General features: G+C 41.5%; 1 protein-coding gene across 1 annotated transcript in view; it reads right to left on the reverse strand.

The window, feature by feature from the left end:
• CTNND2 (catenin delta 2) overlaps positions 1 to 21,239 on the reverse strand; it is a 565,782-nt gene that overhangs the window by 59,257 nt on the left and 485,286 nt on the right. The window contains exon 15 of the mRNA XM_072851353.1: positions 18,688 to 18,838. Coding sequence (XP_072707454.1) covers positions 18,688 to 18,838 — 151 coding nt within the window. The remainder of the gene's footprint in view (positions 1 to 18,687; positions 18,839 to 21,239) is intronic.

Raw genomic sequence — 21,239 nt, forward strand, 5'->3', positions numbered from 1 at the left:
GCGATCAAAGTATGAGTGCTGCTTTTGATAATACTCTTCATCTTCTTCAGGATCATAATGATTTGAGATCTTCACTTGAGGTGTCTGTGGTTCAGGGCCCTGTAAATATAATTCTTAGATGAAGTACCCTCTTAGCTTGTGAATGTGGGCAATACACTGGTTGGAAGATAAGGTAACATGACTTTGCAAAAGGAATGAACCACTTAACTTCCTGGTATTTGGAAGAAAGGAAAAAAAAGAGGTCCAAGAAAAGAAGAGAGATGAGAGAAATGGCAGATTCAGCAACCTGAGTCACCAGATCCAGGTCTCTGAATCTGTTTTCCTCGCATTTTCAAACCACACAATTCCCCGAGTTCATTTGACCACCACCCTTCTTTTCTTACTCTCCCTGTTGTCTGCTCCCTTTCTTTCAGGATCAGGAGAAGCAGAAAGCAGAGACATCTTATCTCGTTCCACTCCTCTTCATAATCCAGGGAATATTCTCTCTCTTTGTTAACAGCCTTCAGGTGACTTGGCAATCCTGGCTTCTGGGTCAGCTGCTGCCATTGCCAGACGGTGTAAGTGCCTGCTCTGACTCACCTATCCTGCAAGAGTTATGCAGACACTGAAGGGCCAATACTCAAAAGCACTGCTCTTTCCAGCAAGATTAGTGTGTGAACAGCTCACCTTGGATGCTTTCTCCTGGGCTGAGTCTGCAATCTAATCTAGGCTGTGCCGCAGGACTGGTAATAAAGAAAGCTCATGTCATCCTAACTTTCAAATTAGTACCACTGCTTCTGAAAGTACTTCCATCAATTTAGTAATAATGATGCGCTTTTTATAATTCCTTTTAGCTGATGATGTCTAGGCATTTTCTGCACATTAATGGTCCCTGACAATGACAAAGACACATGTAATTATTCATTCACAGTTAAGGAAACCAAGGCAAGACAGGCCAATGACCAGCTCAAGAAGCCATCTAAGACTTAATGGTTTTCCTCCTCAGGAATGACTGAACATACAAAAGAGAGCAAATTAACTCTTTCAACTTCTAGATGTGATTTTTGTTGTGTTTGCTTTCTAAACCATTTAATTCTCTTACTTTGTTTACTTCAGTGGCAACTCTACAACAAATCTCTAGCTACAGGGCTCCTAACTGCAGCATCTTATTAATACTGCCAGGTTAACAGCTAGCGATCTCTTAAGTTTTAAGTAGATTTTAGAATAAAAAGGGTAACGAAAGAGACAACATTTGATTTCCATAAGAATGTGGAAATGGTTACAACCAAGCTGATCTCTGACTCTTAATCAATTTTTGTCTTGTTTGAAGCTTGAACTAAAGGTGCAGTTCTTTTTTCTCTTTTTAATAACTTTGCCTCAGCTTTGAAGTTTCTGTAAGCTGAGGATAGCTTATCAGAAAAGTCCTAGTGAATGAAAGATGCTTAAACAGGGCTACAAGTGAATGAGATGAATTACAGTCTCCCTAGGAAGAGGCTGAGCTCTTCAGTATAAGGCATATACATATTCAATCCCAAGGCAGAAGAATGGATTTAACTATAGTGGATAATGCACAAAAATCCATCCTCAGAACCCCCATCTCAAAGGCTTTGCTCGTGATGTACTTGGTATCTCGGATTGTTAGTGGCTCACAAGAGAGAAGGAGATATGTCCTTTTCTTTGGGGCTTGATGTAGATGTTGCAGTACAGTATTGTATAACAGAGGATAACACCTTTAACTGCTGAAGATTTAATACCTATATAGGGAAATTATACACGCTGGCTTGCTAGCCTATCTGATGTCATCATATTCCAAAGAAGCCTGCTTTTGTCTGGCTGAGGAATGCAGTTTATCTGTTTTGTTATTCTAATTTTCTAGGAGAGACATGAAGGAATTACCAAAACTGGTTTTGTTTTTTTTTTTAAGAGGGGAGGTAGGGGGAGGGAGGGTTTGTAGTAACATAACAGTTTACAATGGTGCAATAATACTATGGTAGGACTCACGGTGGCTGGATTCTAACAAAATAAAACAACTTTCAGGGTGCAGGCAGACATCCAGTGTGCAAGTGTGAAAATGTATCAGATAACGACCGCATTTTGAGCCTCACAAGCACTACTGGGCCAAGTCAGAGCTTTCCGCCCCTCAGGTCGGCTGCTCACATGACTTGTTTGAGTTTATTCTGTTTAACAAAAGTTTGTCTGTAAAAGGAAAGAGTAATTTTTTGCTCACCCAGCTCATTTTGATCGGTAAGTCCGCAATGCTGACTCACACAAGTGGTTTGACTGTACATGTGATGTGTTCATGAGAGTCTGCCACTGACTGCCTCAGGCTGAGTTACCATTTCTTAGGTGAGGGAATGGTAATTTTCTAAACATGCTAACTCAATCAACTGAGAACCTACAATTTTAGAGTGAAAATAGAAATTCCACTATTAATAAAAGGAACTGTTCTATATAATATGTTTAACATTAATTTATTTCTATTAAATACACTTAGTGGGGAAAGTGCAACATTTTCAAAGGACCAAAGTGACTTAACTGGCATCTGACTCCATTTTTCAGAATAAATTATTAGTCCCTTTAAAACAGCCTGCTTAGAGATTATGTCATGACTGAAAATAGATATTCAGTTCTTAATTCACCATCAAGCACCTAAAAATTTTACTCAGATGTTATTAACATAGTAAAAACCAGTTGTACTTTCACTTTCCCTGCTCTCATACTTAACTAATTGATTTAAAGTAGACCGCACCATTGACATTGCTATGATTAGCATCTATGCAGCCTACTTGGTCTACCTTAATAATGCTGCTTTGTTACTCTGAGTTGAATCCTGCTTCTCAGGAATTTGATGGAAAAATTCCCTTTAGCTTCCATGAGAATAAGATTAAGCTGACAGCTACAAGATTTTATTCTGGTTGTTGCAATTGTGTGCCATAATATGTGTTTTTTAAATGAATGGAGTACCTTTCTATATGCCTGTGTACTCCCAATACACCTTCCCTTCCTCTTTGGTGCAGGTAAAAGGTCGGATTAAAACCTACATACATAAATACATACATGGACTAAAAGGAGGTAAACTGGCACAAGATCATCTAGTACCCACATAAATTTCACAGTATATGTATGCCGGACTGTTAGCAATTACTTAACAGTTAAGACTGCCCACAAAGACAAGTAACTTTTGAATTTTGTTGGTGATTCATTTCCTGCACATTCATCGGGGTTTATACAGCACCAGCAACAAGGTAGATTTTATTTCCATTTCTTTCTCTAGGGCAGGGTTCCTCAATCTACTGAAAATTCTCAAAACGATCTCTTTGGAGGCGGTTCTGTGATTAAGTTTGTTCAAAATCTTCATTCTAGAGTACAGGAAGGATCATATCTCAATTGTATATATACTCAATTATCTAGTTTCTTTAAAAAAAAGAAATGCTTTCAATTATAAGTTTTAACAAAGTGCTGTATTCTTTTGTCTTAACTTGATCTTTCAATTTGCACTACACATATTACATTTCTACACAAAAAGCATGGGTTTAAGCAGTATATAAATGCTTTCTTTGATCAGTTCCTGAAGTCTGATCTATCATTATAAAGTATTATAAAATTGCTAACTCTAGGGGGTAGTAATTGTATCTTTTTCATGTTCGCACAATCTCTTGCATAACACAGCCACAAGAGGAAGCAAAAGGAAAATGAAAAACATAATAATACTAAAGATTGTATCAGTAATACCAGATTTCAAATAATTTCATAGAGATGCCATGGAGAGATCAATGGGGCTTTGAAGCTGATCCTAAGGGTTCTCTAGGCTTTCCTTGGGAGGAAAACTAAATTTATTTATTTTTGTTTAATTGAGCCCATCGAGATATTAAGTACCAGAATTACAGTCTTACCTTATGGAATTATGATAATAAGGTCCCTCAGCAAATTGATTATTTCCTCACTTATCTCAGATGATGAGAATTTGTTACCCTTTTAGTATTTTGTAACTGCATATTACAAAACTGCTGCTATTCAATCCTAGCAGTTACAAGCATGAAACAGCAGATTTGGATTTTTTAAAAAATTCCTTGTTAAGTAGGGGTGCAAGCTGATTTAGTCTGAGACCTATTCTACTAGTATCCAGAAGAAGAACCCCAGAAATGAGCAGAAAGCTAACACAGAGTGACAGTGCTTCCAGCCAGTCCCGGACAGTGACTTTCTAGAGATACTACATGCACCTAAAGGTACAATAATTCATGAGGAAACACAATAATTCATTTGTAAAGGCTGCAGCAGAAGATCATTATTCTGTTTTCTGTAATCAAAAGGATATCTGAAGTTTTAATAATGTTATCTGAAACAAGAGCCTTTAACACTAGAACCTGTAATAAACAATGGAAACAACTAATGTATGACTTAGTTCTTACGAGCAAGCAAATCCTACATCAAAGTACTTCATGAACAACAATTATTCTGTACGAAAACAACGGCATCTGAAGATGCCATGCAGAAACCAACAAGTATGAGACTGAGTTCCTTTTCTATAACTGTCAAAGACTAAACTAACACTAGGATCACCCGTATTTTGGCACAGAATGCATATAACTCAACAGAGAAATGCAATCCCTTTCTGTGTATACTGGGGCAACTGCTACCAACCAGCAATGTTGTGTAAGCACCTAATGGTCAGGAATGGAAAGAAAAACTACATTCAATTTAACTGCATTGAGATTGAGTTAGAATGCCAGTTGTAAGAATCCAGACATCCGTACTGTTTCCTAATCTTGCATTCTTTGAACACCAACTCTCTGATACCTTTTACCTTTGTTATATTTTTATCCTAGGAAAATGAGACATTTTACGGTGCAAATTATTTATCTAATGGATGATGACAAACATCTGTGTTGGATATCCATAGGTATTTTACTTCTGTGTTAACCTACATCATGTCAGCACAGTCCCCCTGTGCAGGGGCACAGAAATCTTTTAGGTCCCTGCAATCTGAGTTTTCTACCAGTGTCACCTTTGTGAAGGGTGTTTGGGTTTTGTCTTTAACATTCCTTTTAAGCAACCACCACTCTGAAACATGCAGAAGACAAGTTTGGGGACACTGAGTATCTCTCAAAAGCCACATGTGGGGAGAGGGACATTGTATACAGCCACTTCACCTGTCATCATCTAACTCGGGAACTACGATTGTATAAGATTTTGCAAGAACAACTGCACTAATTTAGAGAGTGCAAGGATGTAGATGCACAGAGAACATTACTATTATATGACTGGAAGCAATCTAGCTTAAATTTAACAGACACACATTCATCCTTTTTTATTTTTTTTAAATTTTTCATGTCTCAGCTCCGCTTCCAACATCCTTTGTAACTACAGTGCCCCAGCCCCATTCCCAGGGTCTTCACATGCGAGAAGAAAAGAGGATGTTACTTTCCTCTACCAAATGTTAATTCACCTGTCATGTTCTACTTGGTTTCACTGACATGTGTCATGAATAGGATAGAAGTTCTAGTTTCTTCAAAGAAAAGTGCTTTTAGTAGAAAATGCCACGTGTAATTTCTATCATTTGAAAATCACTTAAGTTGATAAGGATTTCAGGTGAAAAGATTATTTTTTCATCTTACAGAGAATAAAACTACCTCACTGTTCCATGAATTGAAGCTGATAGAGAACAGGCTGGAAACATCTGTTTTGATACACTTATCTGTTAATGTAAGGCTGTCACAAAACTTGGATTTTCAAAACTGCTTTGCAGATTTAGGATAATTCCTCATGGATTTAAAAGTACTTTTAAAAATTACTTTGGCAGTTTGTGACATTTGCATTTCTACCTTTGTATGTTTTATGGAATATGTGACTGAATTATATGCACTTTTTAGATCAGAACTCTGAATTTTCAAAAGATAAGTAGCACTTCTCAGCAGGAACATACTGAGAAACAGAGATGAAAATTAATATTGAATTGTATGAAATGTCAATCTTCTGAGTGAGAAAAGTGGATACAGTTACAGTTTAATTGCTTTCTACCTTGTGCAGAAGAACAGAACCAAACAGAAATTGTTTATCTCAAACAAAATGTAAGGTGCAGGTTGGGGCACTTTCTTATGCGTGAAATGCACATCAATGAAGTGAAAAGGCACGTCCGTTGGCTGCTTGTTGTTTTTTGGTGGTGTTGTTTTTGGCAGTCATACTGAATCTAGGCTTTCCTGGGCCACCTCCACAAGATATTGCAACTTTTATGACTTGCACCCAGAATTTAATCTTAAGTAATACTGAATGTGAATACAAACTTATAAAACCTATAATAAAGGCTTTAAGTTTTATAAACCTTAAAACATTATATGGCATCATTTAAAATTACTGCTATCATCTAGATAAGCTGTCATGGTGCAATTCTGAAGATAATTCTCTTGAGACTCTGGCATTTGAAATAGAAACACAGGCATTTTCCAGGCATTTCCCCACAGGTTGTTCTACTACGAGGAATAGCTGACCTGGGGCTGGGTTGTGGTTAGTATTGTGAGGCATCTTGATCTAATTTTATGGAGGTGAAAGTTGTGTGATTCTTTGACTTGGCATTACAATGAAAAGCAGTTCTGTGAAAGTGGTATTCTTTGTTATCCTAGACCTGAGCCTTGTATACAGTTATTTCTGTGGTTTTGAGTGACAATGAAAAACTGTAGTGCTTTTTCACTAATTGCCCTTGTAAGGTCTACCAAGCTAGTTAAAGGGGAGCAGGACAGTACTTAATCTGCATTATCAGACAACTTCTGATGAGGTACTGCTTGCTTATCTTCAGTCACCCAGAAGTTAGCCATTGAGTCTCTGACTACTTCTCTAGGTTCTCACACAGGACCCATTCCACCATAAGATCCAAGACTTTAGGTGACAGAGGTAAGTGGGATGAACACTTAAGAGGTGCCATTTTCTCTCTACTGTCCACAGCAGAAGCCTACCCAACTAGCTGAAACACCAGTTTTTTTAGGTGTTCAGTAGAGAAAAATCCCTCCAATCCAGACAGACAGGCAATAGGGAAGTTTAGATCTAAAAGACTTAATCTAGTCTTGAAAATGCTTGATCTTGACTTTGATACTAAAAATGAGAATTCAGTTTTACCAACCCTGTTTTTCCCCCTAAATCCCTTCACTTGAGAATGTTCTTTAATAAGAAATAACTGAGGAAGGAAACCTTTCCTAACCTCTGTAACTACCAGGTCTGCTTGTCAGAAATATATTTGAGATAAACTGGAGCAAAAGGCAGTGCACAAGTGGCTGAAGGCACGTGAAAAGTCAAAATCTCCTTGACACAAGGCTTTTACACTGTAATGGAAAAATATTTAACATTTAAACTTTTATCAGTTTAAATTCTCAGCTAACTTATGTATACAACACTAGAAACCAGGGAGTCTGGACTTTGCCATATAGGTGTTATAAAACATCAAAGCTTAATTATGCATTTACCACCTAACATCTTTTTCTTCATTGATACAGAGTAAGGAGCACCAGCTATTAATGCATGACCGTATCTTCCATTTCCTAAATCAAGTTCTTGATGACAGCCTCTTCTTATTCAGGTATCTGTTTATTGTAATATAGCTTTTGCACAGCTCAACTATTAAACACAACAAATGAAGTGCAATAAAAACTGACACAAATTAAACAAATTGCAGCATATATTCTGTCTTCACCTTCTTCTGAACAAATGTCTACGATTCCTGATTAATGCTTTCTGGCATCTTGTGCATTGCAAATTTATGTCAATTTAACATTTCAGTGACTAAGATACTTTGTAAGTCAATTAAAAAGTCAATAAAAAAATTCAGCGTCTCTCTTTCAGATCCTTGCAGATGTATGTGTGAGCAATTCAGAAGCACTCACATTTAAAAAGGAGAGAAAACTGCATGTAGATACTCTAAGTGGGATGAAAGCTGCATATTTGATTTAATCATCTCCCAACCTATCCCCATATTCTTTATCAATATACATTACTAGGACTTAGAATTTCTTATAGCTGCTGTTCTTGTAACTGCAAAGGGAACACTGTTTTCATTTGGATTTATTACTAATACTGAAACAAAGTTACAGTCTTAAAATGTGGTCATGTTCTAAGATAGGAGAACCCCATGTAGTTATTTATACTCCAGAAGAGGCACGTTCTGCTGTGAGAATGCAAATACTTGTTTCTGATGTGTTTTCAGCCCAACAGCTGAAAGCAAATCTTTCCAAATGTGAATCAATATCACACTTTGAAATAACGTACCTGACTCTGCTTTGAGTGCAAGGCTGGGCAAGATGACCTCCTGAGGTTCCTTCCAACCTGAATTATTCTGTGAGTCTAGCAATTCATTAGAGTTGTGAACTCCTGATATATATTTCAATCAAACTTTCTCAAGTTTCGCAATAAAACTTTGAAACAAACACCAGTTATTTCAGGCACCCAAACAGATCCACGTTGCTCATGAGATGGCAAGGCATACACTCGGTGGCAATTACACATTCCCTAGAATTTTTTTCATCACTTAACAATGGTGAGACAGTAATACAGGGTGAGATCCATTTTATCGCATGTTAGATAAAATGAATCACTTTCTGGGAGTCTCTCTCTCTCAGTCAACTGTAAGAGAGTCTAATACAGGTATCTTATACCGGACAATGAACTTTTAGACACCTAGCAAGATTAACCAGGTTCCAACACACATTAACTTACAATTTAATTGATACGCTATCCTTGAATTTTGTATGTATCTTCTAATTGCATTACCAACAGATGAGTAGTGAATCGAGAATAATTCAGTACTGACACCCTATAGCCCCCAACTCAGGAACAATTATTAAAAAATTACCCCTGCTACAGGCCCTGTTTCAGGAGTTGATTCACGACCTTGTGAAGGTGGCAGAAATTGTACCACTAACTTCACTTATCTGAATCATGCTTTTACAGCAATAGCCACAAAAAGGACATCTGAAGTATGGCAACACTCCAATTTATCCCATCAAACTCCCTAGAATCTAAAGCCCTGAATAGACACATGGGTTCTCTACACATTTAAAGGGAAGAGATACCTAAGGCATATTGCAGAGGCAATCAGCTCCAGTGCAGGCATGTTCTGCAGCGGAGCGGGTGATCGCGGCGTACAGGGGGGTTTCCTGTGCCGGGGAAACCCCAGGGGAGCGCGGAGACCTGCCAGGAGCTGGCAGCTCTCATGAGAGCGGCTGACGAGGCCTGGGCAGGGCCAGGAGTAATGGCGGCCACCCCCACCCCCACAAAAGGCAGCCCCAGGGAGCGCGAGTGACAGGGCGGGCAAGCAGGGCATGGCACGGCAGTTTGTGCGGGAGGGCGCCTCTTCGAGGGAGGGGCATTCCACTGGCCGAGTGGGAGACTTGAAGTACACATAACCCAGCAACCGGGCACTGTTCTGTGACCATCGGCACAGGTCAAGGGCACTCATCCTACATGACCCTCAAGGCAGAACGGCGGGCACTCGTCTGGCAGCAAAGGCTGCAGCTCCGGCTGGGGGGTCTGCACCATCTACCCCAGCGGTGGCCGATGCCTCCACCCAGACGGAGCTGTGGAAGGGAGAGGCTGCAGTGCAGTCCTCAGACTGCAGGAAGTGCCTAGACCCTTCTCCTGGGGCAGGGACAGGCGGCAGACCTGCCTGCAAAAGGTGTGCCCAGGCGGAGGACCTCCTGCAGGTGGCTGAGCTGCAGGAGGCAGTGAGAAGGCTGTGTAACATCAGGGAGGCCAAGAAGGAGTTAGATAGCTGGTTCCAAGCGCAGTCTGCAGTGGACCCAGAGCCCATGGCCAAACAGCCAAAAACTCCCCCACCGGCACACACAGAAGGGAGGGGGGCCAATAACGCAGAAGAATGGATGGTTGCAAGGAGCAGCAGGAGGAAGAGACTTCCCCCGAAGCCTGAGGTGCCCTTGCAGAACCGCTTCACTGCTCTGCAGGCTGAAGAGGAAAGACCCATCACACCAGGAGAGACACTGGAGCCAAGTAAGGCAGCCCAATCTGCTCCCCATATAACAACCAGCGCAATGAAGAAAAGGCGACGGGTGACAGTAGCAGGCGACTCTCTTCTGAGAGGTACAGAGGCACCCATTTGCCCACCTGACACATTCTCTAGAGAGGTGTGCTGCTTACCGGGGGCTCATATCAGGGATGTAACCAAGAGACTACCAAGCCTCGTACAGTCCACTGACTATTATCCACCGGTGTTGTTTCACGTGGGCACCAGCGATACAGCCAGGAGCAGCCTGAGGAGTACCAAGACGGATTACAGAGCCCTGCGAGCAGCGCTAAGTGACTCTGGAGCGCAGGTAGTTTTTTCATCAATCCTCCTGGTCAAAGGGAAGAGGTCTGAAAGGGCCAGTCGAATCTGGCGAATCAACAAATGGTTACAGGACTGGTGCCACAGCCAGGGGTTCGGCTGCTTAGACCATGGGACTCACTTTGAGAAACCTGGTCTACTGGGGGCTGATGGGGTCCATCTGTCAGAGAAGGGGAAGAGCATCTTCTGTTATAGACTTGCCAAGCTGGTGAAGAGGGTTTTAAACTCAAGTTGCCAGGGGAGGGGACCCTCAATCCATCGCACTCCTACCAGTTTGATACCAGTGCCAGCAATAGATGCCCAGAGCCTGGAGAAAGATCACAGGTCAGCAGGAGAGCACTTGAAGAGCGGCACAAAGGAATTCCAACCACTCCAGCCAGTAAGTCAGCTTCATTGGGGGCCCAAGTTAAATGCCTCTATGCAAACGCATGTAGCATGGGGAACAAACAAGAGGAGTTAGAGATGTGCACATGCCTGCAGAGCTATGATCTTATTGGCATCACGGAGACGTGGTGGGATGGCTCCTATGACTGCAGTGTTAGAATGGAAGGATACAGGCTCTTTAGGAAAGACAGGCAGGGGAGATGAGGAGGGGGTGTCGCCCTCTATGTCAATGATCAGCTGGAGTGCAAGGAGCTCCGCCTGGGGATGGATGAGGAGCTGACCGAGAGCTTATGGATAAGGATTAAAGGGAGAGCAGGGACAGGTGACATTATAGTGGGGGTCTGCTACAGGCCACATGACCAGGAAGACCGAGCGGATAAGGCCCTCTATAGACAGATAGGAGCAGCCTCCTGTTCACAAGCCCTGGTCCTCATGGGGGACTTCAACCACTCCGATATGGTTGGAAGGACAACGCAGCAGGGCATAAGCAATCCAGGAGGTTCCTGGAATGCGTTGATGACAACTTCCTTCTCCAAGTGATTGAGGAGCCAACGAGGAGAGGTGCTATGCTGGACCTTGTTCTTACCAGCAAGGAGGGGCTGGTGGGGAATGTGAAGCTCAAGGGCAGCCTTGGCTGCAGTGACCATGAAATGGTGGAGTTCAAGATCCTTAGGGCACCGAGGAGGGTGCGTAACAAGATCACTATCCTGGACTTCAGGAGAGCAGTCTTTGGCCTCTTTAGGGATCTGCCTGGTAGAGTACCATGGGATAAAGCCCTGGAGGGAAGAGGGGCCCAAGAAAGCTGGTTAATATTCAAGGATCACCTCCTCCAAGCTCAGGAGCGATGCATCCCAACAAAGAGGAAGTCAGGCAAAAACACCAGGAAGCCTGCATGGATGAACAAGGAGCTCCTGGACAAACTCAAACACAAAAAGGAAGCCTACAGAAGGTGGAAGCAAGGACAGGTGGCCTGGGAGGAATACAGAGAAATTGTCTGAGCAGTCATGGATCAGGTTAGGAAAGCTAAAGCCCTGATAGAATTAAATCTGACCCGGGTTGTCAAGGGCAACAAGAAAGGCTATAGTTACGTCGATGCTAAAAGGAAGACTGGGGAAAATGTGGGCCCTCTCCAGAAGGAAACAGGAGACCTGGTTACCCGGGATATGGAGAAGGCTGAGAACCTCAATGACTTTTTTGCCTCAGTCTTCACTTGCAAGGGCTCAAGCCACACCGCCCAAGTCGCAGAAGACAAAGGCAGGGACTGGAAGAATGAAGAACCGCCTGCTACAGGAGAAGATCAGGTTCAAGACCATCTAAGGAACCAGAAGGGGCACAAATCCATGGGACCTGATGAGATGCATCCGTGGGTCCCGAGGGAACTGGCAGATGAAGTTGCTAAGCCACTATCCATCATGTTTGAGAAGTCATGGTAGTCCGGTGAAGTTCCCACTGACTGGAAAAGGGGAAACATAACAACCCTTTTTAAAAAGGGAAAAAAGGAAGAGCCGGGGAACTATAGGCTAGTCAGTCTCACCTCTGTGCCCAGCAAGATCATGGAGCAGATCCTCCTGGAAACTATGCTAAGGCACATGGAAAATAAGGAGGTGATTGGTGACAGCCAACATGGCTTCACTAAGGGCAAATCATGCCTGCCAAAGTTGGTGGCCTTCTACAACAGGGTTACAGCGTTGGTGGATAAGGGAAGAGCAACTGACATCATGTACCTGGACTTGTGCAAAGCATTTGACACCGTCCAGCATGACACCCTTGTCTCTAAATTGGAGACACATGGATTTGATGGATGGACCACTCAGTGGACAGGGAATTAGCTGGATGGTCACACTCAAAGAGTTGTGGTCAACGACTTGATGTCCACGTGGAGACCAGTGACGAGTGGTGTTCCTAAGGGATCGGTATTGGGACTGGTGCTGTTTAACATCTTTGTCGGCAACATGGACAGTGGGATTGAGTGCACCCTCAGCAAGTCTGCAAATGACACCAAGCTGTGTGGTGTGGTTGACACACTGGAGGGAAGGGATGCCATCCAGAGGGACCTTGACAGGCTTGAGAGATGGGCCTGTGCAAACCTCATGAAGTTCAACAAGGCCAAGTGCAAGGCCCTGCACGTGGGTCAGGGCAATCCCAAGGACAAATACAGGCTGGGTGGAGAATGGATTGAGAGCAGCCCTGAGGAGAAGGACTTGCGGGTGTTGGTTGATGAGAAGCTCAACATGACCCAGCAACGTGCGCTTGCAGCCCAGAAAGCCAACCATATCCTGGACTGCATCAAAAGAAGCGTGACCAGCAGGTCAAGGGAGGTGATTCTGCCCCTCTACTCCGCTCTCTTGAGACCCCACCTGGAGTACTGCATTCAGCTCTGGGGCCCCCAACATAAGAAGGACATGGACCTGTTGGAGTGAGTCCAGAGGAGGGCCACAAAAATGATCAGAGAGATGGAACACCTCTCCTATGAAGACAGGCTGAGGGAGTTGGGGTCATTTAGGCTGGAGAAGAGAAGGCTCTGGGGAGACCTTATAGCAACCTTCCAGTACCTGAAAGGGGCCTACAAGAAAGCTGGAGAGGGACTTTTTACAAGGGCATGTAGTGATAGGACAAGGGGAAATGGCTTTAAACTGAAAGAGGGTAGATTTAGATTAGATATAAGGAAGAAATTCTTCACTATGAGGGTGGTGAGGAATGGGAACAGGTTGCCCAAAGAAGTTGTGGATGCCCCATCCCTGGAAGTGTTCAAGGCCAGGCTGGATGGGGTTTTGACTAACCTGGTCTAGTGGAAGGTGTCCCTGCCCATGGCAGCGGGGTTGGAACTAGATGATCTTTAAGGTCCCTTCCAACCCAAACCATTCTATGATTCTATGATATCTTCTACACAGGACAAGAAGTCAACAGAAACCTTTAGGTGGAATTGTCCTCATTTTTTTTCAAGGGTGAGTGGTCAAAATACTTCCAGTCTCTAAAAACATCTTTTATTTAACCACAAAAATACGGGCCAAAAAGCCAAGAGAAAGAATGGTGCTCTTTAATTACTAGTACGATACTTCTCTCAATCAACATTGACCCAGAATAGCATTAGAAACCACTGTCAGGATAAGAGAAAACTGATAGAAAGACCTGAAGCACAAAACTGTGCATTAAAATTTTATAAATTTTACCTTCAGCTCTGCATTCACTCCAAAGCCTGTCCCCTGTGGACTTATCACTATACAGTATGAAATGCAATACTCATACAAGTTCCAAATTGTACATCAAGAGGGCAAATCCTATATTGTACATATTCTGCTGTACATGAATAGTGACAAATTTCTCATCTGGGGCAGCTTGAAAAATCAGCTTAACTCTTCTGAAAGACCACCTACTGCACTTTAAAATGCCACAATAATTGTCATTTAAAATCAGGTGAATGCCGTGCATATACAAGAACAATGCAAATGCAAATTTTGGGGACAGAGATTCATCCTTTAAAAATTTCACTGACAGGGACAGTCTGTGCCTGCTTGCATAAGAAGAATAACAAGTCACTTAGTCTTCAATTAACTGTACATTTCATATTCTCTTTTGTTAAAGAGGTCATGGATGGCAGCAGAGAGGAAGACTGCTGGCTGTGTTTCAGATAAAAGAAAGATGAAGCTGGCTCGTTCCCCAAGATCGAATGGGGAATCTCGGTTCAGGAAGCCTTCTCACATGCAGAGTGAGGAGAGGGACTAGCAAGAAGGGAGGCTGCTGCACCAGTGCTGGCTGGAAGACTCTAGGGAGGAAAAGAGAGTTTGTCTGAAGTAGGACACAGGTCTACAGTGCAGGCTCAGATTATCCACAGAAAGTGTCCTAGAAGCCCAGAGGACTGTGTGGAAGCTGTTTGAATCAGAAAGACACTGAAGGTTGCTGGAGCAGACTGCAAGGAAACAATTCATCCTGCAAAAATGCTGTTTACAGGGGACAGGTTTATTTTTAAGCCTTTCTGCCCCACCCAGCTGATCCAAGTTTCCTCTATTTAAAGAAAAAAACCTTATTCTAAGTTAGCAATTTTTTGACATCATTCCAACAAAGTGAGGCTTTAGGGAATAAAAGTCTGTAGGTGCGCTCACGGTAGAGAAGACAGTGGGACAGCTCTGGCGCAAGGCGCTGGCCTGAATGGCATCCTGCCGTGGCACTGCCAGAAGCATCAGGTCTGCAGGTAATCCTCAAGTTAAAAATGACATTCCTGGGGAAGGCAGAATAATGCCATATCCTCAAATTAAGGCATCTATATAGCGCTGAGGGACACGGAAGGGTAGGTTTGTTATTCTACTTCCGTCTCCTCCCCCTTTTTTTGAGAGAGAGAGGGAAAGATAAAGGAAGAAGGAAGGAACACGGGGATGACATAACTGCACAGAGCTCATCAACAAAGCTCTTGGAGGACCTGTGGGACAAAAATTATTTTCTGCTATGTAAGTGAATGATCAAAAGCAAAAAAATTTGATTTTTGGCCAACTCAGAGGCGTCTAGCGGAGCTGGGGCGAGAAGCTAATGGCCCTGCGGAGAAGCTTAGCAGAGACAGAAGCTGCTTCAAGGAAGGAAAACAAGCCTTCCAAAATGCTTACGGAGCACGTGAAAAGAAGCAGGAAGATGTGGTACCAGAGGGACACAGGGGTGCTGCGCAGCCTAGACTGCTGAAACCAAAGAAGAACGAAACAGGCAATATCAGCAGTGGGTCTTTTCAAGACCCACAGCACCACTTCCCTCAGCTGTGGCACCGCTGGGAGAGAGAAAAGGCTGATAAACCTTCGCACCGGGTGCACTCTTGGGAAGCAACAGAGAGTGGGTACTATTTCATGCAGACGAGGGTCCTGAAAGGCAAGTGGAAAACGCATGGAATCTGACCGTGACCAGGAACACACCTGGGCAGTATGCCCAAGGAAGGAAAACCGGGTGCTGGATTACCTAGTGCCAGTACTAAGTAGGCCAGGTTTACCACGTCTTTGTCTGAGTGCAGTTTAATTTTGAAAAGGAGAAAGATTAATATGCCCGCTGTCTCGGCCTAGAGACACATGGCACAATGCAAAAGCGATGGAGAAGGAGAAAAAAGAGGGTCCTATTAAGGACATGGAACATGCCTGAAATGAAACCCAGGAAGAAGAACTCAATATAAATTAAGAAAATGCTGTTATGGGGATTGCTCAGCTAAATTGTAAGAGAAGCCTGGCACCAACCTTTAACAATATAACAACACACTTGATAGATCTGTGTGAAAAACAAACCAGATTGGTCAATTCAATGAAGTCTAGAAAGAAACTTCTGGTCATTTAAAAAAAATGGGTGTTTTTGTTTGTTTTGTAGTTCGGTACAGGTGAGTCTGGATTTTAGCAAGCTTTCTGATATATTTGCCAGATGCCTCAACACTGATTTATGGGCTGCTTGGCAGCAGCAGAAAGAGATATTTCATTCTCTGGCACATTTCAGTAAAAATTTGTCAGCTGGGAATGGCACCACAGCATCACTGAAAAGAAGGCTTTATAGATGCATTGAAAAAAACAAACTCAATTCTACTTACATAATTTTACTATATATACAGTTGGAAAACTCACCTTTAAAAAAGGTTATCTTAAGGGGGAAATTCCAGTTTGTGAGGTAGAGTTTGTTACTGCAAGAATGTGATGCACAAACAAAAACTGCAAAGAGGAAAGATAACCAGGATGTTGATTCTGTTTAGGCAGAAAGATGCTTGAGCGACTAACCTCAAGAAGCTCCTTTTGAGTCCTCCTTTCCATAACAAGAGCTAAGGCATCTTAGAACACATGGAACTGTAACATTCACAAATATGGACTGCTTACAACATGAGTTGAAATCCTTGACAACTCCAAGTGTTTAGAATTGCTTAAAGTCAGCTCTATGATATGCCCTATTTGCTAAAAAATATTCAGGAACAAGAGAAATATAATGACCGTTATTACTGTTTCTTTGAAGTTCAATGATGAAAGCCAAAGAAAGAGCATATAAAGATCACAGCTGAAATGGTTCAGGAATTATAGTCATAACTCCCCTGTCATATTGGCATGTTTGGACTTTTTTTAAACTGCAGCAAATTTGTATTGCAGTTACAAAGTACAATTCCCTAGAATCACCCAATGAATAACTTAAATCTGAGCATCACTGCATAGCCATTACAGTTTGGCTACATAAATAAATTTATTAGGAAATTATTTTCAACAGACTTTTTCCACCTTTTTTAAATTCATCTTTGTTTATATCACATGTTCTCCAAGAATTCCATAAAATATTAAAATGTAGAGGCTGTGCAAGCTTATTATCTATAATTTACCAAATATTTGGAATGGCACATTGTATTAAGACAGCTCCATTTTCACATATTTAGCCTTACTTTCCTAAATGAAATTTGCATATTTGGGAAGGAAATAGAACTTTCAATTAAAAAATAATAATCAAGCATGGAAAAAGTAACCATATATAGTCTAATTCATGGCATTACAAACCATGTTTACAATCAGGAAATTCAACTGTAAAGAGTTTTTTGTGATGTCAGTAGGTAGGGATAAGAGAATATAGAAGAAAACTCAGCATGAATGTGGTTTGTGAACCCTATAGAGGAAGTCCCACAAATAGAGGACATCCCACAAATAAAGGAATAAGATGTTAAATAATAGAGACTATAACATAGTGTAGACTGAATGTGGAGGTGGATCATGAGAGAAAAAAAAAAGCTGTTATTAATCCAGATTAGATAGCCTAATATACTTGCTTCAGCAGTAATTTCTACTTTAAATTTCCTAGAAAATAACAAAAAACCACTAACAACACATATGCAGCATCCTGCTTCCTGAAAGCTGAACACAATATATCGAACAAATCTAATTTCCTGCCAATTTTATCAACTATAACACGAGCAAAAGCTGAACAAGCAGGCTCATCTTGCAAGTAAAGCATCAGTCTTGAGTTCAATCCCTGGGCAATCACAGCAGGTTTACACTATTCACCAACCCCTACCTCTATTTGCTTTACAACATTTTGTCAGTGAAGTCTCTCTAGTTCATACAATATGTGAGGGGAGTGATTGCCTCGTTTTAACGACTTGCAGAACACTGCTGTAATGAAGCACTAATTCTGAGATAGCACTGGATACAAATAATAAAACACTATGATCAAAGCATCTATTTGTGGAATTCTGTAATTAAAAGCAGAGGAGGAGAAGTATGCTGTAATGATAACAAATTAACAAGTTCGCAAAAATGAATCAAAAATATGCTTTTAATGTACAGAAGAAGCAGAAATAATTTTGTCATGACTAGTTCAAGTAGTTCAAAACCAAGGAAGTGATTATTTTTCAAAGACAGAACCTGAAAATAAAAGTTCAATGATCCACAGTGTTTGGATGAATTTCAACTAAAAAACCCCACCAAAAACCTAAACAAGACTAAAAAAAACCCCAAACCCCAAGATGTTTGCTTACCATACCATCAGAATTCAGGGGCAACAATGATTTATGTAAATTATTGTCCTCTTCCTTAACAGCATGTGTTTGTGAATCAAGCATCTCCCAGTTCTCTTGCTGGAGCTACTAATCTGCCCAGTAAATTCCTGGAACCATCTTAAAATCTTTAAGATTTGTCACTTCTTGACCCCAAAATTACTTGCAATAGATAATCTGAGGATCAGGAGTGGGTGCTCTGCTTAGATCCTCGATCTGGAAGATGCAAGTGCTACTGCCAGCCTAGGACTGAAGTGCTAAAGCAGAACAAAGCCATTGCTTTTCTTCTGGAGATTACAGTATGACAGATCATGAAACATTGCATGATGTTTAATTAATTTAACAATTTCTTGCAATATAGCACTAAGCTGTCACATAAAATGTGAATATGACACATTAGAGAAAGAATTAAAGAAATTGTGCTAGAAATGTGAGAATAATTGTTTTCATTGTGCTCATTCTGCTGCAAACTGGGAAAAAACCCAACAAACCCACAGAACATATAAATTGTTTGGAAAGAACATACCTATTAACTCCTTATTTCTGACATCTAAGGCCATGTTTCGTAAAGCTGTAGCAACTGCACATACCACCCGGTCATTGTCTATTCGAAGCAGTTCCACCAGGATTGGCAATCCTTTTTCTTTGCGGACAGCAGCGCGGATATACACTGACCACTGTAAAGACACATGGGAGAGCATGAAGAAAAAAGTGAGAAATCCACTACAGAAAGCAAGGCATCTCAGGTTATAACAGATACAGGGTAAGGGGTTACAGAAGCACGTCGCTGTAAACTCAAAAGAGGAAATAATTGCATTTATGATGCTAGGCAACCACTTGATTTGGAAATCTGCACTGATTTTTCATGGTGGCATAGAAATTAAATAATGAATTGACTTTACTCCTAGCACAAAATTTAGCACTCCCAGCTAAATTTTCACAGCCCAAGTCTGCAGGCCACTTGCTTTGCATCAGCATTTTCTATGCAACATCTAATGAAGCTTGTTCACCGCTAAACCAACAATATTTATATTACAAAAGATATATTACAAAACATGTTCAAGAGGTCTGAGTATTTTGTTATTACCATAAAAACATTCAGTCTAAAACCATGAAAATGCTGTTATAATTTCTCTTGTGATTGTCAACTTGTTCAGAAGGAAAAGTAAGGACAACTATATGTCTGGTTTTGGCACCTGTAGTGGTCCTAACCAGAAGACTATTGTACATCGAGGAGTTAGAGATTCACGTAAGAGTTGACCTGAGGCAGGCGCAGGCCTGTCCTGTGCCGTGCTGCATGTACTGTGTGGCTGCAGGATAAACCCAGTGGCTGAGTGTATCGGAGAAGCCTGTAGGCATCTCCCACTTGGCAGCTGGTCATGACACCACTGGCATGCCCTTGTCTTTATCTCAAAATGAAGCAGCATGTTCTCATGTGAACATCCTTTTTGTTTGACAGTAGAAATGATGAATAGAGTTGTTTACTTCTAAGAAAATCTTCTAAGAGCTCTAAAGACTATCATTCCAGTGAACTTGTCCATGCATGGGATCTGTGCAGTGTACCGTGACTAGGAGGTCCATCCAGTGCTGCACAACTCGGGGTTCCCAGCATCTGAAGGGATGAAAGATTAACTATACTATCCTCTTTTCACTCCACTGTTAGCTCCAGAAGTTGGAAAAAATGTAAACAAGACCAAAACTGTGACCTTGTGGTTTTAAAATCTATGGGTATTGCCAAATTTGAGATGTTTGGACACCTGCAGGATGTGCAGGTCTCCGCAGCACAGTCTGCTTCAAACCAAGCCATCTATTAGGCATATATCCCTTCCCACATCCTGAGCTATTCTCTGGAATTTTCATGAAGTTCACATTCATGCTCCTCGTACTGATAGTTGAAAGGAATTTATTGAAGCAGAGCTTCTCCCTCACTTCAGTGCTATGGCATGGATCCTTATCCTGCCCTCATACCTGGAAGGTGAAGACAAAGTTCTGGTAGCCCTTAGCCTTTGAAATATTTCAAATATTTCAGAAACTAGGATGATAAGCCTTAGGATTTTCAGATCATGATGACCCTTCTCTTTTGACAAACCTTCCTTAAAGAACAGTTAGCTCACACCTTAAAGAAGTTACATTGCAATAGCGTTCCTCCATAAACAGAAAGAGTAAAAACAAATTCCATGAAATAAAGCATTAGAAAATGGTAAGCACGCTCACTGTCAGCAGACCATGCTTAACCTCTGCCTCTACTTACCACAGCTGAAGTGCTCACTTCAAAAGCTAGCATTTATTTATGCTATAGACAGGTGCCTTGAAAAGCAAAAGCCAGAATATATTTTATGATAACAACCGTAGATACAGAGACAGACAAGGGCTGCAATGTTGCAATATCTGGAGTGCAAATTCATTCCAAGTGAAGTCATTCAGGGGAAATTGGGAAAAAGGAAAAGAAACGATCATTTAAGGAATATTATTTTATTTTTTCTTCTCTATAGTAATCATACATAACAAAAGCTAGGTAGCTGGACTTTGCTCTAGACAAAAGTGGTAACGGTTATGATAAGCTTTCAAGTCAGGTAAATGGGACATGGGGTTCTCAGCACCACTGAGCACAGTAATGTAATATGTCTAAAACTTAAATGTGCCATCATTTTCTGCAGCAAATCAAATAGCTCTTAGGTGAGAGAAGTAGTGGCAGCATTCTTGATTGATCTTATTCTGTGCTCTCTCCTCCAGTCTATTCTCTAGAACCAGTGTATAGGATGATCATCAGATAAAAACCAAAAACACATCTTAAGGATCAGTGAGTTTAACTGAAAGTATCTGCTGAAAAATAATTTCTTTCCTATATCTTGATTTGATTGTAATGGGATACTAAATATAAAGGGTGTTATGCAAACACCAAATTAATCTTTCTAAGCTTCCTGTTTTAATAAACATGTATTTACCTGCCAGTTAAACACACTCTCACCTGCAGCTGGGAGTACCCAAAGCAATAACTCTTTGCACTTAAAAACTCCTATTGCTGGATTTTCTACACCCCTCCCAGGGGAGGCCTCCAATGTGTCTGCTGTGATTACA

The sequence above is a fragment of the Ciconia boyciana genome, chromosome 2 (assembly GCF_034638445.1).
Source record: "Ciconia boyciana chromosome 2, ASM3463844v1, whole genome shotgun sequence".
NCBI lineage: Eukaryota > Metazoa > Chordata > Aves > Ciconiiformes > Ciconiidae > Ciconia > Ciconia boyciana.